This window comes from Mastigoproctus giganteus, chromosome 14 (assembly GCF_048544385.1).
Source record: "Mastigoproctus giganteus isolate SK-2022 chromosome 14, ASM4854438v1, whole genome shotgun sequence".
Classification (NCBI taxonomy): domain Eukaryota; kingdom Metazoa; phylum Arthropoda; class Arachnida; order Uropygi; family Thelyphonidae; genus Mastigoproctus; species Mastigoproctus giganteus.
Genome location: NC_143588.1, coordinates 99,569,288 through 99,584,721, shown reverse-complemented (window position 1 = coordinate 99,584,721; position 15,434 = coordinate 99,569,288). Strand labels below are relative to the sequence as shown.

The 15,434-nt window shown below is 37.9% G+C and overlaps 1 protein-coding gene across 4 annotated transcripts in view; it reads left to right on the top strand.

The window, feature by feature from the left end:
• Nucleotides 1-15,434, top strand: part of Abi (tyrosine kinase Abl) — a 95,017-nt gene that overhangs the window by 29,075 nt on the left and 50,508 nt on the right. For all 4 annotated transcript variants that reach the window (XR_016547924.1, XR_016547923.1, XM_090389254.1 and 1 more), the window contains exon 3: nt 1,427-1,594. Coding sequence is in view for 2 of the 4 variants with exons in the window: in XM_090389254.1 (XP_090245380.1) it covers nt 1,427-1,594 (168 nt within the window). In the remaining 2 variants the exon portion in view is untranslated. The remainder of the gene's footprint in view (nt 1-1,426; nt 1,595-15,434) is intronic.

Genomic DNA, 15,434 nt, shown 5'->3' with positions numbered 1-15,434 from the left:
TCCTTCCTAAAATACAGTTTCATACTTGTATGCACTGTTCCAGATGTAGCCTAAATTTATTTATACAATGGGATGATCATCTCTTTGTAACTGCTGTCAGAGTTCCTGTATATTATTGACAAAACCCTCATGAGCTGTTCTAGCAGGATGTTTGTAGTTCTCACTGAACTTCATATCAATTCTACTTTATTTCTACATTTAGTGCATTGCTTTTTATTTAATGTACTTAGTGCAGTACTGAGGCGACTTGTAGCGGACGGCCTTCACAATATCAGATTACTGTATTTGTAACAAATTTATAGTTTCCTCATAACTATGTGCAAAACTGAAGCTATTGCTCTAATTTGTACAATTATCTTGTGCCACCTTACAAAATTTTTAAATGAAAGAATATTGAAACTGTGAATTTAAAAATACATTTATTCTTTAATTTCAGTAACAACTGTATTTCATAATTTGCACCTAATAATTTTCTTCTTTAGTCTTGAAATAATGTCCATGCAACCCCTAAATATTCTTTTCATGAGCTGATGATGTCAGTCCCTATATTGTACTTAAAAATAAAGATTTCATAATTGGGAAGACGTTTTGTGCAGTGAACAATGCTGGATTTAGACACTAGAGCTCTGGCACAAATATTTTTAAGAGATTGATTTCTAAATTTTTGCCATGTGCATAAGCTTGTAAGTATTTTAATATGAATGGTTTATGAACAAATAGATGATAGAAATAAATAGATTTAAACACAATATACAAAAAAGACCAATAATTTCAGAAATAATCTCAATTAAAGCTATATATAAACTTTATTTGCTATACTGTTGTTGGCCAGAGGGGCCATCACTACCTTAGGGTCCTCTAGCAGTTATGCTGCTGTACTCCAATTAATCTAGGGCTTGGTGGCAAGTTATTGTAATATGTTAGATAGTTAGAATGTTCTGTATTTTTGATTTCATGACTTCTTTCATAATTAAAAAAAAAAAACTAAAACATTTTCATATTTAGTTTCCACAATGGTTGCAGGGAAAAAAAATTGGATTTCCTGCTGAATAACATGTAATTTAAAATAGTTTTAATTGATGTCTGCAGAACCTTTGTTTTTGGAATGCAAAGAGGATATCAAATTGTTATTCGTAGTTCACTAAAAAAACTGTGTTCAACTGTGAGCAACAAACCTTAGAAACAGTGTCTGGTTTATGGGTGTCACTGAACAGGATCACCTACTGGTGTGTTAAATTTTATCTGTACTGTCAGTAAATTCATTATTTTGTGATGATTTTAAGAAACTTAACAATTTCACTCATTTTCTTATTTTCATCAGGCAGTTATATTTTGCAAAAACGATTATTTTTATTGCAATTGTGATGTTTCATTATTTTTTTTTTCATGCTTGGTACAATTAAAAATTTTTTTTTTCCCCCTCCAGTCGGAAAATAAGAGAGCAGCATTAGAAGAAACAAAAAACTATACAACCCAATCCCTAGCAAGTGTGGCTTATCAAATTAACACACTAGCATATAACTTGTTGCACATGTTGGATCTGCAGACTGCACAACTCACGGAAATGGAATCACAAATTAATCACATTGCACAGGTAATTTACTTTGAAATTTATGTTAGAATGTCATTCCTTAATATTATTATTAATATTAATATTATCCTTAAAATTGATTCAAATTAATTTTAAGGGTAATATTATGTATGGTAAAGGAGTATTAAATAAATTGTGGACTGAAATTCTTATTTTGCTTCTTAAAATAACATCCCTAAGAGTTAATAATATGTTTACAAGTGATGTAACCATTTCCTTAAAATGTGCAAGAAACCACTATCAGATGGCATCTAAACAGATTTAGTGCCATATCTTTCTGGAGACTTGGTTTAACAAGTGCCTTGACCATACCGTGCAAAACATGATTTAAATGTGCATTTAAGTTCACAGTGAATTACCTTCCTTTCTGTATTAACAGAGGAGGGTATTGTTATGAAGAAAAAATCATGGCATCAAGAAGGTGTGTTTTTTTTTTTTTTTTTTTTTTTTTTAAATATGCGATTATTTCTCTCCCCTTGCTTTCTGAGGATGGAAAAAGAGAAGGAAGGCTATCAATGTTGCTTGGTAAGTAATGTTACTAGTAACCTTACTTTCACAATATTAAATGTGTGCTTTCAAAATTTAATCACCATTTATTGAGGATTACAGTTCCTGATTTGTTTTAGCTATTATGCAAGGGGTTCTTAATTTGTGGTCCATGGATGGACTTCATGCTTTACAATTTTACAATTTACTTCTTGTGAACTGGGCACAAAAAAAAAAAAAAAAAAAAAAATTTCCCCTTCATTTCTTTTTTCCCCCCTCTTATTTTCATGAGAAAAAATTCTTTCTTAGGTCATGTTATGTTATTAAGGTATAGTTTCACTCCACGTGTAGGGTAGCATCAAAATCTTCTTTTGCCAATTAGTGCATTACTTTTTAGGTTGGTTTCTATCCTTAATTTTCTTTAGGCATTTTAATTTTATATCTGAAGGTTGAGTTGTTAGCCTTTCCCTCTTGCTGCTATCGTTCGACTTTTCTGACTGGGGTGACCCCCAGAGTGGAAGCCCCCACCAGCATGAATCTCAGGATCATTGGAAATACTCAAACCTCCTCACCATACAGGATAGTAATCCATGAGAGGGGGCAATAAAATTGATTGGATAGCGAAGATGATTAGAATTTAGCATTAGTAGAGGCATATGATGCAAGAAAGCAAGCGTATGCAGCATCAGCCAAAAAAAACCACTCCCATTTCACCCCTCCATTCGTTCCAAATACCTGTCCAGCTCAGCCTTAAATTTATTTCGGCTATCAACTTCCACAACAAGGGATGGAAGTCTGTTCCACCAACCAACTACACACTGGCTAAAGGCAAATTTCCACACATCTATCCTACATCTGTCTTTCCTGAATTTGAATTTATGCCCTCTCAGGTGATTATTCTGAGCAAGAGGCAGTATCCCATTAGCATTGAGCATGCTCAAACCATTCAAGGCTTTGTACACCTCTATCAGATCACCTTGCTGGTGCCTAGTCTCCAGACACTGTAATTTGCAAAACTTAAGCCTTTCTTCTTAAGAGCAACCCTTTGTTCCATTCACTAATCGTGTTGCCCTTCTCTGTACTTGTTCCAGCAGCTCTACATCCATCTTGAAATGAGGCCTCCAGACCTGTATATAGTACTCAAGGTGTGGCCTGACCATTGCCTTGTACAAGGAAATAATCACCTCCTTATCCCTGCTAGAAAAAGTCCTATATATCATTGACAAGACACTATGAGCTACTCTTGCAGACCATCTGCACTGCTCAGAAAACTTCATATCTGCCTGCACAATTACCCCCAGGTTCTGTTTGTTCTCTACCACTGTCAGTGTAGTACCACAGAGTTGATACATCACTGGGGTTACTGCTTCCCATATGTAGTACTTTACATTTGTCAATGTTAAACTTCATTTGCCACCTCTCAAGCACATTTGCTCAACTTATCTAGATCCTGTTGCAGCAGCATACTGTCATTAGTGTCCTTAACAACCCTGCCAACCTTCATATCATCTACAAAACTTTGACATTAAGCTTGATATACCATCATCAGTATCATTTATAAATACAGAAAACAACAAAGTACCCAACACTGAACCCTGAGGGACTCCACTAATAACATTAGTCCACGATGAGCAGTGTCCATTGATTACCACTCTGTCTTCTCCCACTCAACCAACCCCTTTATCCATAGCAGCAATTTGCCTCCAATGCCACACTGCTCCAATTTGTTCAGCAGTCTTCCATGTGCAACAGTATCAAAAGCCTTTCTAAGATCCAAATATATGATATCAAAGTTATTCCCTGCATTCAGTTCCTTTGATGACCACATCATAGTATCCAATCTAATTGGTCAGGCAAGACTTTCCCTTAACAAAACCATGCTGTGTCCGAACTATAACTGAAGTCTTGTCTAGATGATTCTGCATTCTTTAACCAGTGCCTCCATTAATTTTCCTGGAACAGAAGTTAAACTAACAGGTCTATAATTATTTGTGTGTTGCCCTTTGATCCTCCTTTGTGAATTGGGATCACATTTGCACATCTCCGGTCCATGGGTACCTCCCCTGAGTCCAAAGAAGCTCTGATAATTATGGCTAAGGGTTTGCTTACTTCCTTTGCTGCCTCCTTTAACATAACTGATGGCACCCGGGGTGGATAGATCCCATCCACCCTGGGTGCCTTTTTTATGTTTATTTTCAACAATTTCTCCTCCACTTTTCTCTCAGTTATTGCAAAATCATCTAGCTCACTCTCAGTTTAACTCATCTCTGGCATTCCCCTCCCTGAATAACTCCTCATGGGTGTATGTAGATGCAAAATACTCATTTATTTTGTTAGCCACCTGAGCAGGATCATCAACAGTTGAACCATCAATATCCAGTGGACCAATCTGATTCATCCTTTTCCTTCTAGAGTTTACATTGGTAAAGAACTCTTTTCTGTTTTTCTTTGCATCCTTTGCCATGGATTTCTCATAATCTCCCTTTGCCTGCCTAATCTCCTTTGTGACTTGGTTACAGACCAGCTTATATCTATCATAAGTTTCCATGTCACCCATTAATTTATATGTATCCCGTGCATTTTTCTTCTCTGCCATATGTCTCATTAGTTCATCTGACATCCATTTAGGCCTAAACCTTGAACAATATTTCTTAGTTGGTATGTAAAGCCTAGTAGCTTCCAAGATTAATTCTTTGAATGCTTTCCATTTTGAATGTGCCTTTGGTAACATCATCAGATGGTCCCACCGTAGTTATTTAAACAGTATTTAAATATAGAATTTAAATACTGTCTCAGACCACCGTAGTCTCCTTTAAAAAAGCAAAAACCCTTCCCTTTACCCCTGATGGTAGTTACCTCTTTGAGTAAATCCCACTTCAGCACACTGTGATCACTGCCACCTAGTGGTTCCTTTATCTGCAGATTCTTAATGCATGAAGAATCACTACTGATAATCAGATCAAGAGTATTACTCCCTCTACTTGCCTCCTGAACATGCTTCTATAGAAAATAATCATCCAATTAATCCACAAAAGCCTTGCTAGTGTGTGAGTGACCAACCCACAAATTCCAACCAATATCTGGGAGATTAAAATCCCCCATTATATAAGACTCTCTGATTTGCTGGCCTACTCCATTTCCCTGTACAGTTTCTTATTATACTCATCAGAGTCATTAGGCCTATAACACACTCCTACTTTCAATTTTGATCTCCCAGTGCTTATGTCACACCAAACTGACTCGACACTGCACTGTCCAGCGATGTCGACTGACTTCACTTCTTTTCATTTTGTGTTTCTTAACTAATAGCATAACCCCTCCTCCCTTCCTGTCCTCTCTATCCTTCCTGTACACATTGTACTCCCCAAATTCCAGTTCTGCTTTCCTTATATCTGTGTGACACCACGTCTCTGATATCCCAACAATATCTGCCTTTGATATTTTGAGCAATACCTCAAATTCATCAAATTTATTTACCAAACTCCTAGCATTGGTGTACATGCAAATATACATGCACCTGTTCCTATTCTTAGCTACCCTAACACAACCCATGTGTTTGGGTTTACTTGTACTGCCATGACTGCCAGCAGTCTGTGAAATACCCTACATCTTATTTTCCAGACTGCTGCTCATTCCCATAGAAGCAGTGCAAGAATCACTTTCACCTCTGCCAGTGGCTACTGTTAATCTATTAGTCCTTGTATCCCCCCAAGCTAGCAGTTTTCCGACCCACCTAACATGGTCTCGATAGAAGCAGTCTCTCCTGTTAATAAGTACAGACCAGGCTGAAAAAAAATTCTACTCCTTGAGCTACCCTAACACAACCTTGCAACCCTTGCACAATCTGTCCAGGGCCAAATTGATCGACAAGGCTCTCATCATATACTCCCTCTTATTGTGTCTGGGCAGAATTGCAGACACTTTCAAGTTCAAACCTAATTCACAGCTTTTTTTTTCAACAGTGACCTGTACTTGTTAAGTAATTCTGCCGGTTCCCTACTCTTAATATCATTAGTGCCAATGTTTACAACAATATCATCATTTGTGCCCTTAAAAGATATCTGCTCTACATCATCATCAACCTTTGCCCCTGGCAGACATACCATGGTCCTGTTCCACCTATCCTTTTTACATAGCATGTTCCCCATTTCCCTGACAATAGAGTCACCAACAGCTACTAGTTCCTCCGGGACCAGTGCATTCTGCCTTGGGGATTGCCGTGTGTTGCGTGATGATCAAGTGCAAGCTCTAGCATTGATGTGGGCAGCTGAGAGTTTGATGGGCCCCTCAATTTAGATCCTTCGAGGGCATCCACTCTGTCCTTCAAGCTCTCATATAGGCCCATAATAATGCTGAGTTGTCGCCTCATTTCCTCACTCCTTACATCGTGCACACACAAAGGCATCCCCCTGGGCAATATTATGTCCCGTACCTGATTGCTCCACAAACATCAAGCAAGCAGTGCATTTTAAAAGGCTGTGATTCAGAGGGCACCTCCCCCCCCCCTCAGTTCTCCCCTGATCCATAGCACTCCATTTAGCTTTAACCTTTTGCTTTTTCTGTTCTGGTCTGAGTCATGATTTCGTTTCAGTTTCAATAAAATTTCAATTTCAGTACAAAAATTATAACCCTAAACTTGTATCCCAACGCAGTTGTAACACTATATATCTATTTATACAGTGGATTCCGGTTATTTGGGCCACCGGTTAATCGGGGCAGCCGTTTATTTGGGGCAAATCTTAAAAAACAAAAACCAATGGAGAAAATAGCCAGGGTTTACTTCGCTTAATTGGGACAAAATGCCGTTTAATCGGGGCAGGTGACCTCAGCACTGGAGATTACCCCACGATTGTCTCCGACCGTACCACGTAGTTCGGTAGGATTTCTGGAGGTCACAACCATAAAACAATAAAAACAATTAGCAGTCACCTGTTTATTGGGCTTTTCTGTTAGTGCAATCTATCATAAACGGACAGTAAACTCGATCTTATTGAATTTGCGATAATACCGGCAGCTGGAATTCTGTGGGTTATTGTGGTAAAATGTGTTTACACTTCCATGGAATGTTCAATCATATAAAAAAAATTATTTTCAGAATCTTCTCTTCATTCCTATTTTTAAAGCTTCCTAATTTGTTACTCCGTTCTCACTTGCGCGTGTTGTGTTACTTGCAATTTGTGTGTGCCCTGTTCTTTGTTATTGATTGCTTATCTTTTTACTGTTTTAAATTTCAGCCCCCACCAACAAATGTCAGTGAACAGAAATGTCAACTAGTTTAGTTAGTATGTACATGTTACAGTACGTATTAATTATTCCGATTATCACGTATATTCTTCCGATTTTCACGTATCTTTAATTTTTTAATTGGTAAGGTAATAAAGGGTAAATTTGTGCTTAATATACTTTACTTTTATAGCCTGTGAATAATATTCCTCCTATTTTCGCTAATTATAATCGCTGTTTAATAGAATTAAAATTCAATTCACAAACGTGATCGCAATGACCGGCGCTTACTGCACATCGTATAGTGAACGGTACTTTACTATTTTGAGTTCGTCGTAACATGATTTGATTGTACAGTGAACCAATTGTAAATGGGGGGGGGGGGGTAAATTGTATTTTTAACTATTTACGTGAAACTTCGGATAATTGGGGCAGCCGCTTAATCGGGCCAAAATGCACTAGTCCCGATGTGTCCCAAATAACTGGAATCGACTGTATATATTTTTTCAGTATCAAGTATTACTTTGAGTTTCTTTATATAACTTCCATTTCAGTTATGTATTAATTAATTATGTTACGTTTGTGAAATCTGAGTCTTTATATGTATTTAGTTAAAAAGTACAATTTAATTGACAATGAAGTTCAACAAGATTAATGAATTTTACTGATTAATTGATATTATATACTATACTATACTAAGCTAACGCTATCTAGTTCGGGATATAACGTATCGTATAACAATGGCGGCAAGTTACGAACGGTAAATCTACGGACACTTAAGTATTAATTAACTTCCAAAATCTCGCTGACTCAATTCAGAATAAACCAAGGATTTTGACTAAGTCTATAAGCTACTTATAGAAAATAATTTAATATAACAATTGGTCAATAAAGTGGCTAAATATAGCTAAAAAACTTCCCTTTCACGGGCTCTGCAAAATTTGTAAAACACATGGATTGATTACCCTTACCAATACCAATTAATAATCTACAAAATCTTTATCTAAGTTAAAATTTAAACTAAGTATCGTAATTAGGAATATAAAGCTACTCTAGAAAATAAGTTAATATGCCAATTTAAGTTAGTAAAACAGAAAAAGAAAAAAACTTTGCCTGAACAAGGCTACTCTCGTTCCCACTGATCCCCAGCAACTTCCCACTGAAGTTGCTGTGGATTTTAAAAACTGCTGGGAGTCAGCATGGAACAAGTAAATGGGCTGTGTTAGAGTAACTGAGAGTAAGAACAGGTGCATGTATACTTGCATGTACACCAATGCTAGAAGTATAGTAAATAAATTTGATGAATTTAAAGTGCTAGTCAATCAAAGGCAGATATTGTTGGGATATCGGAGGCATGGTGTTACACATATAAAAGCAGTGCAGAATTGTAATTTGGGGATTACGATGTGTACAGAAAGGATAGACAGGGTAAGAAGGGAGGAGGGATTATGCTGTTAGTTAAGAAACACAAACTCTCAGGAAGTGCATCCAGTTGACATTGGTGGACAGTGCAATGTTGAGTTCAGTTCAACAGTGAAATCAATTCGGTGTGACCTAAACACTGGGAAGGGGAAAATGAGAGTAGGTGTGTGTTATAGGCCTAATGACTCTGATTAGTACAATGAACAATTGTGCAGAGAAATAGTGGGCCAGTAAATCAGAATGCCTTGTAATGGGAGATTTTAACTTTCCATATATTGGCTGGAACTTGTGGGTTGGTCACTCGCAAGATGGAAAAACTTTTGGGGATTTATCGGAGGATTGTTTTCTACAGCAAAAAGTTAGAGTCGAGGGGCAACCAGAGGGAGTGATACTCTTGATCTGATTATCAGCAGTGATTATTCATGCATTAAGAATTTTCAGATAAAGGAACCACTAGGTGTGACAGTGATCACAGTGTACTGATGTGGGATTTACTTAAAGGTGTAACTACCATCTAGGGTAAAGGAAGGATTTCTACTTCCATAAAGGTGACTACATTGGTCTCGGACAGTTTTTAAATTCCATACAGTGGGATAAACTGATGATGATGTTACCAATAGTGAATTCTAAATGGGAAGCCTTCAAGGAATTAATCTTGGAAGCTACCAGGCTTTTCATGCCAACTAAAAAATACTGTTTAAGATTTAGACCTAAATGGATGTCAGATGAACTAATGAGGTTCATGGCAGAGAGGAAAAATCCATGGGATGCATACAAATTATCAGGTGACACAGAAGACTGCGGCAGATATAAGCTAGTCTGTAATCAAGTCACAGAGGAGGTTAGGCAAGCGAAGGCTGATTATGAGAAATCCTTGGCAAAGGACGTAAAGAAAAACAACAAAGACTTCTTTACTTATGTGAACTCTAGAAGGAAGGGATGAATCAGATTGATCCAATTGATATTGATGGTTCAACTGTTGATGATCCTGCTCAGATAGCTGACAAACTGAATGAGTATTTTGCATCTACATCCATACATGTGGAATTCTGTAAGGAAGGAGAGGACAGAAGTTTAATAAACTCTAACAGGGAGCTAAATGATTTTGTAATAACGGAGAGCAAAGCGGAGGAGAAATTGCTGAAATTAAACAAAAAAGGCACTTGGGATGGATGGAATCTATCCAGTTATATTGAAGGAGGCAGCGAGGGAAGTAAGCAAACCCTTAGCCATAATTATGAGAGCATCCTTTGATTCAGGGGAGGTCCCCATGGACTGGAGGTGTGAAAATGTATTCCCAATTCACAAAGGGGATTCAAAGGGTGACAAATAATTATAGACCTGTTAGTTTAACTTCTATTTGTTTGCAAATTTGCAGATCCAAGTTTGCAGATGTCAACATTTGCAAATGATACAAAGGTTGGCAGGGTGTTAATAACAGTAATGAAAGTATGCTGTTGCAACAGGATCTGGAAAAGTTGTGTAGATGGGCTGAGAAGTGGTAACTGAAGTTTAACATTGACAAATGCAAAGTACTGCATATGGGTAGCAGTAACCCAGAGAAATGTACCAGCTGGGTGGTGTTACACTCAGGGTAGTGGAGAATGAAAGTGACCTGGGGGTAATTGTGTAGTAAGATATAAAGTTTTCTGAGCAGTGCAGACAGGCTGCCAGAGTAGGTCATGGGGTCTTGTCAATGATATATAGGAATTTTGCAAGCAGGGATAAGGAGGTGATTATCCCTTTGTATAAGGCAATTGTTAGGCCACACCTTGAGTAGTTGAGTACACACATGTCTGGAAGCCTCATTTTAGAAAGGATGTAGAGTTGCTAGAATGAGTACAGAGAATAGCACAAGACTGGTGAAGGGAACAAAGGGGTGCTCTTATGAAGAACGGCTTAAGTTCTGCGAATTGCAGCTTCTGGAGACCAGGCAATCTGATTGAGGTGTATAAGGCTTTGAATGTATTGCTCAGTGCTGATGGGATCCTTCCTCTTGCTCAGATTACAAACCTGAGGGGGCATAGATTCAAATTGAGAAAAGGCAGTTGTAGAATAGATGTGCAGAAGTTTGCATTTAGCCAGCAGGTAGTTGATTGCTGGAACAAACTTCCATCTATTGTTGTGGAAGTTGATAGTTTAAATAAATTCAAGGCAGAACTAGACATCCATTTGGAACAAATGGATCAGTGAAACGGGAAGGGTTCTTTTTTTTTTTTGGCTGATGCTGTATAAGCTTGCCTTCTTGCATCATGTGCCTCTACTAATGCTGCATATCATATACTTGAATTTCATGAAAGCTTTTGATACTGTTGCACATGGAAGACTGCTGCATAAATTGGAGCAGTATGGCATTAAGGGCAAAATGCTGCTATGGATAAAAGGATGGTTGAGTGGGAGAAGACTGAGTGGTAATAAATGGACACTGCTCTACGTGAACTAATGTTATTAGTGGAGTCCCGCAGGGTTCAGTGCTGGGCCCGTTGTTGTTTTGTGTATTTATCAATGATATTGGTGAAGGTATGTCGGGCATAATGTCCAAGTTTGCAGATGATGCAAAGGTTGGCATGTTTGTTAATGACAGTAACGACACTATGCTTACTGCAAGAGGATCTAGAAAAGTTAGGCAGATGGACTGAGAAGTGGCATGAACTGAGATAGGCTGAAGTTCAATATTCAATAAAGTTAACAAGAATATTCTCTTGACATTTTTCATTATGATATTTTTGGTTGTCATTTTTCTTGATATATTTCATACAAATGCAAAGCACTATATATGGGTAATAGTAACCCAAGTGAAACATACTAACTGTCTGGTTCTACACTCAAGAAAGTGGAGAATGAAAAAGACCTGGAGGTAATTGTTCAGTCAGATATGAATTTCTCTGATCAGTGCAGATGGGCTGCCAGAGCAGGTCATGGAGTCTTGTCAATGATATATAGAAATTTTGCTAGTAGGGATAAGGGGGTGACTATCCTCTTGTATAAGGCAATGGTAATGCCACACCTTGAGTACTGCATATAGGACTGGAGGCCTCATTTTAGGAAGGATGTATAGTTGCTAGAATGAGTACAGAGAAGGGCAACAAGACTGGTGAGAGAACAAAGGGGTGCTCTTACGAAGAAAGGCTTAAGTTCTGCAAATTGCGTTGTTTGGAGACTAGGTACCTGCAAGGTGATCTGATTGAGGTGTATAAGGCCTTGAATGGTTTGGGCAGGCTCAATGCTGATGGGATTCTTCTGCTTGCTCAGATTAAGAACCTGAGGCGGCATAGATTCAAATTGAGAAAAGACAGTTGTAGAATAGACAATCGTAATTGTTGCAGAAGTTGATAGATTAAATAAATTTGAGACTAAACTAGACAAACATATTGAGTGACCGGATGAGTGAAATGGGTTTTTTTTTTTTTTTTGTCTGATACTGTATAAGTTTGCTTTCTTGCATCATATGCCTCAACTAATGCTAAGAAGAAATCAGAACAGAACCTTGTGCAGTGGATGTGATGTTGGAAAGTCTTAGATAACCCAGCTGATGTTGTAGATGAATTGAGCAAGTAATAAATAAATAAATAAACAATATTCACAGAACTTCGTTTGCGACTACATCAGCTAGGCCTCCTGGACAGTGATCACTGTTCTTGCGGGTGGACTGAGGATAGTCAGCATATTATTTTTCAATGTCATTTGTATGACATTCCAAGGTGAAGGCTACTTAGCCAATTAGGGGTTTCCTCTCCCCAAGCAAAGGCTTTTTGAGGATGAAAGTATATATAAAGTTTTCATATCATACTTAAAAGATGTAAATACTATTCGTAGTGCTCAGGGCACTACTTGAATCAAGTGGGTTCTCTTATTCCCGCATACTTGCGGATGTTAGCATTGAGTTGCAACTGCTTGTCATTGCATTATTTTATAGTTGTGTTATATGTATATGGTACTGTTTGACTTCTAAATTGATGTTAATATATAATCTTTAGGCTTCTAAATTGATATAGTTTTCTCGATTGTGGTTTAGATCAAAGCAATCAGAATTCTGTGAACTAAGAGCTACTAAAGCAATGTAAATAAGGGTAGTAGCGACCTGCCTCCACGGGGCTAGGGATGGTAAACTTCCCAGCGGTAGGACGAGTGTTCTTGCCGTTGGGAAGGCTAAATAGGTCGTAAGTAGCTAAATTGCGTTGTTGAGCATTTGCTCAGGGAATGCTCCAATAAGTGTAAATATGATGATGTGCAAGTGAAGGTGAAAAGCATGAAATTAGTGATATAGAAATTCCAGAAGATTATTTATTACAAAAACCTTTGAGCCTAACTGCTAGTAAGGCTCCTGGAGCTGATGGCATATACCTGGTAATTTTGAGAGAGGCAGCAAGAGAGTGCATTGAACTATTAATTATGAAGGTGTCACTGGACACTGTAGTATTTAGTATTGGCAAGAAAGTAAGTTTAATATTAGCAAGAAAGAAAGCTTATTAGTAATTTTAGTATTAGTAGTGGCAAATAATCAAGAAATCAAGCTTATAAAGCATTAGCCAAAAAAAACAAAAACTACCCACCTCATCCATTCATCCCTTCCAAAAATTTCTGTAGTTCTTCCTTGAATTTTTTGAAAATACCCACTTCCACAACAACACAGATGGAAGTTTGTTCCGATAATCAATGGCAAATAAACTGGCTGAGGGCAAACTTCTGCAACTGTTCTCTCGTTCTCTCTCTCTCTCTCTGTGTGTGTGTGTGTGTGTGTGTGGTCTCAGCAAAAGGGAGCATTCCATCAATGTTTAGCTTAATCAATCCATGTAAGGCCACCCCAATTAGATCCCCTCGCAGGTGCCTAGTCTCCAGCTGCTGCAATTTGTAGAACTGTGGCGTAAAAGCACCCTTTGTTCCCTTCACAAATTTCATTGCCCTTCTTTGCACCAGTTCCAGCAGATCTACATCCTTCTTAAAATTAGGCCTCCAAACCATATACAGTACTCAAGATGTGGCCTAACCATGGCATTGCACAGATGGATAATCATCTCCTTATCCTTGCTAGCAAAGTTCTTGTATATCAATGAGTAAACCTCATGAGCTCTCCTGGCAGCCTGTCTGCACTGCTAAAAGAACTTCATATCTGACTGCACAGTTACCTGCGCCTCCGTAGCCAGGTGGGAAGGAGCAGCAGTGCGTAGCACATGCTTCTTGATTAGACCGGGGTTCGAGCCCGTCACCACCAAATACGGAGTATGCGGAAAGGTCAAGGAATGACCACCGCATATCCCGGAGCAATATGGCCTTAGTTGCTAATGCTCCTAAAAACCAAATAACAACAACAACAACAGCACAGTTACCCCTGAGGTGTTTTTCATTTTATTCTATGCTGAATGTAGAACCATACAGTTGGTATGTCAATCTGGGATTACTACTACCCATATGCAGTACCTTGCATTTGACAATGTTAAACTTCAACTGCCATTTGTCAGCCCATCTGCTTACTTTTTCTAGATCTTGTTGCAGTAGCTTACCTTGATTACTGTTGTTAACCACTCTGCCAACCATTGTTTCATCTGCGAACTTAGATGTTAAGCCTGATAAACCTTCAATATTGTTAATGAATATAGAAAACAACAATGTGCCCATTACTGACCCCTGGGGGACTCCACTAATAACGTTATTCCATGAAAAGCAATGCCCACTGATAACCACTTTGTCTTCTCCCACTCAACAATCCCTTTATCCATAGCAGTACCTTGCTCTTAATGCCACAGTGCTCAAGTTTTTTTACAACCGTCTTTTATGTGCAAGAGTATCAAAAGCTTTCCTGAACTCCAAGTATATGATATCAAAATTATTTTATGCATCCAGTTCCTTTGTTACTGAGTCGTAGTATCCAAGCAGGTTGGTTAGATAAGATTGCTCCTTTAAACAAATACATGCTGTGACTGCAGTATAATTGCATTACTTCTTTAACTAGTGACTCCATTATTTTTCCTGGAACAAAAGTTAAGTTAACAGGTCTGTAATTACTCGTGTCACCTTATGAATTGGGGATACATTTGCATATCTACAGTCCACAGGGAACTGCCTCTGAATCCCAGAATGCCCTTATAATTATATCTAAGGGTTTGCTTACCTCCCTTAATATAATTGGAAAGATCTCATCCACCCCCATGTGCTTTTTTTATGTTTAGCTTCAACAATTTCTCTTGCATTTTCCTTTAGTTATTACAAAATCATTAGCTCCCTGTTAGAATTTGATACACATCCAGAATCTCTATCCCTAAAAAAATTCCTCATGTGTGAATGTATATGCATAATACCTATTCAGTTTGTGAACAAACTGAGTAGGATCATTAGCAGTTAAACCTTTCATATCTAGTGTACCAATGTGATTCATCCCCTTCCTTCTTCTGTTAATATAAGAACAGGAGTCTTTGCTGCTGTTCTTTGCATTCTTTGTCAGATACTTCTCATAATGTGTCTTAGCTTTCCTAACATCCTTTGTGACTTTCTTACAGACTAGTTTATATCTACCATAGGCTTCTATATTACCTGATAATTTATATGCATCCCAGCATTTTTCTTCTCTGCCTGAAGTCTCATCAATTCATATAACTCCATGTAGGTGTCAGCATTGAACAGTGTTTCTTGGTTGATATGAAAAGCCTAGTAGCTTCTATGATTATTTCCCCGAATGCTTCTCATTTAGTATTTGCTATTCATCATATCATCAGTT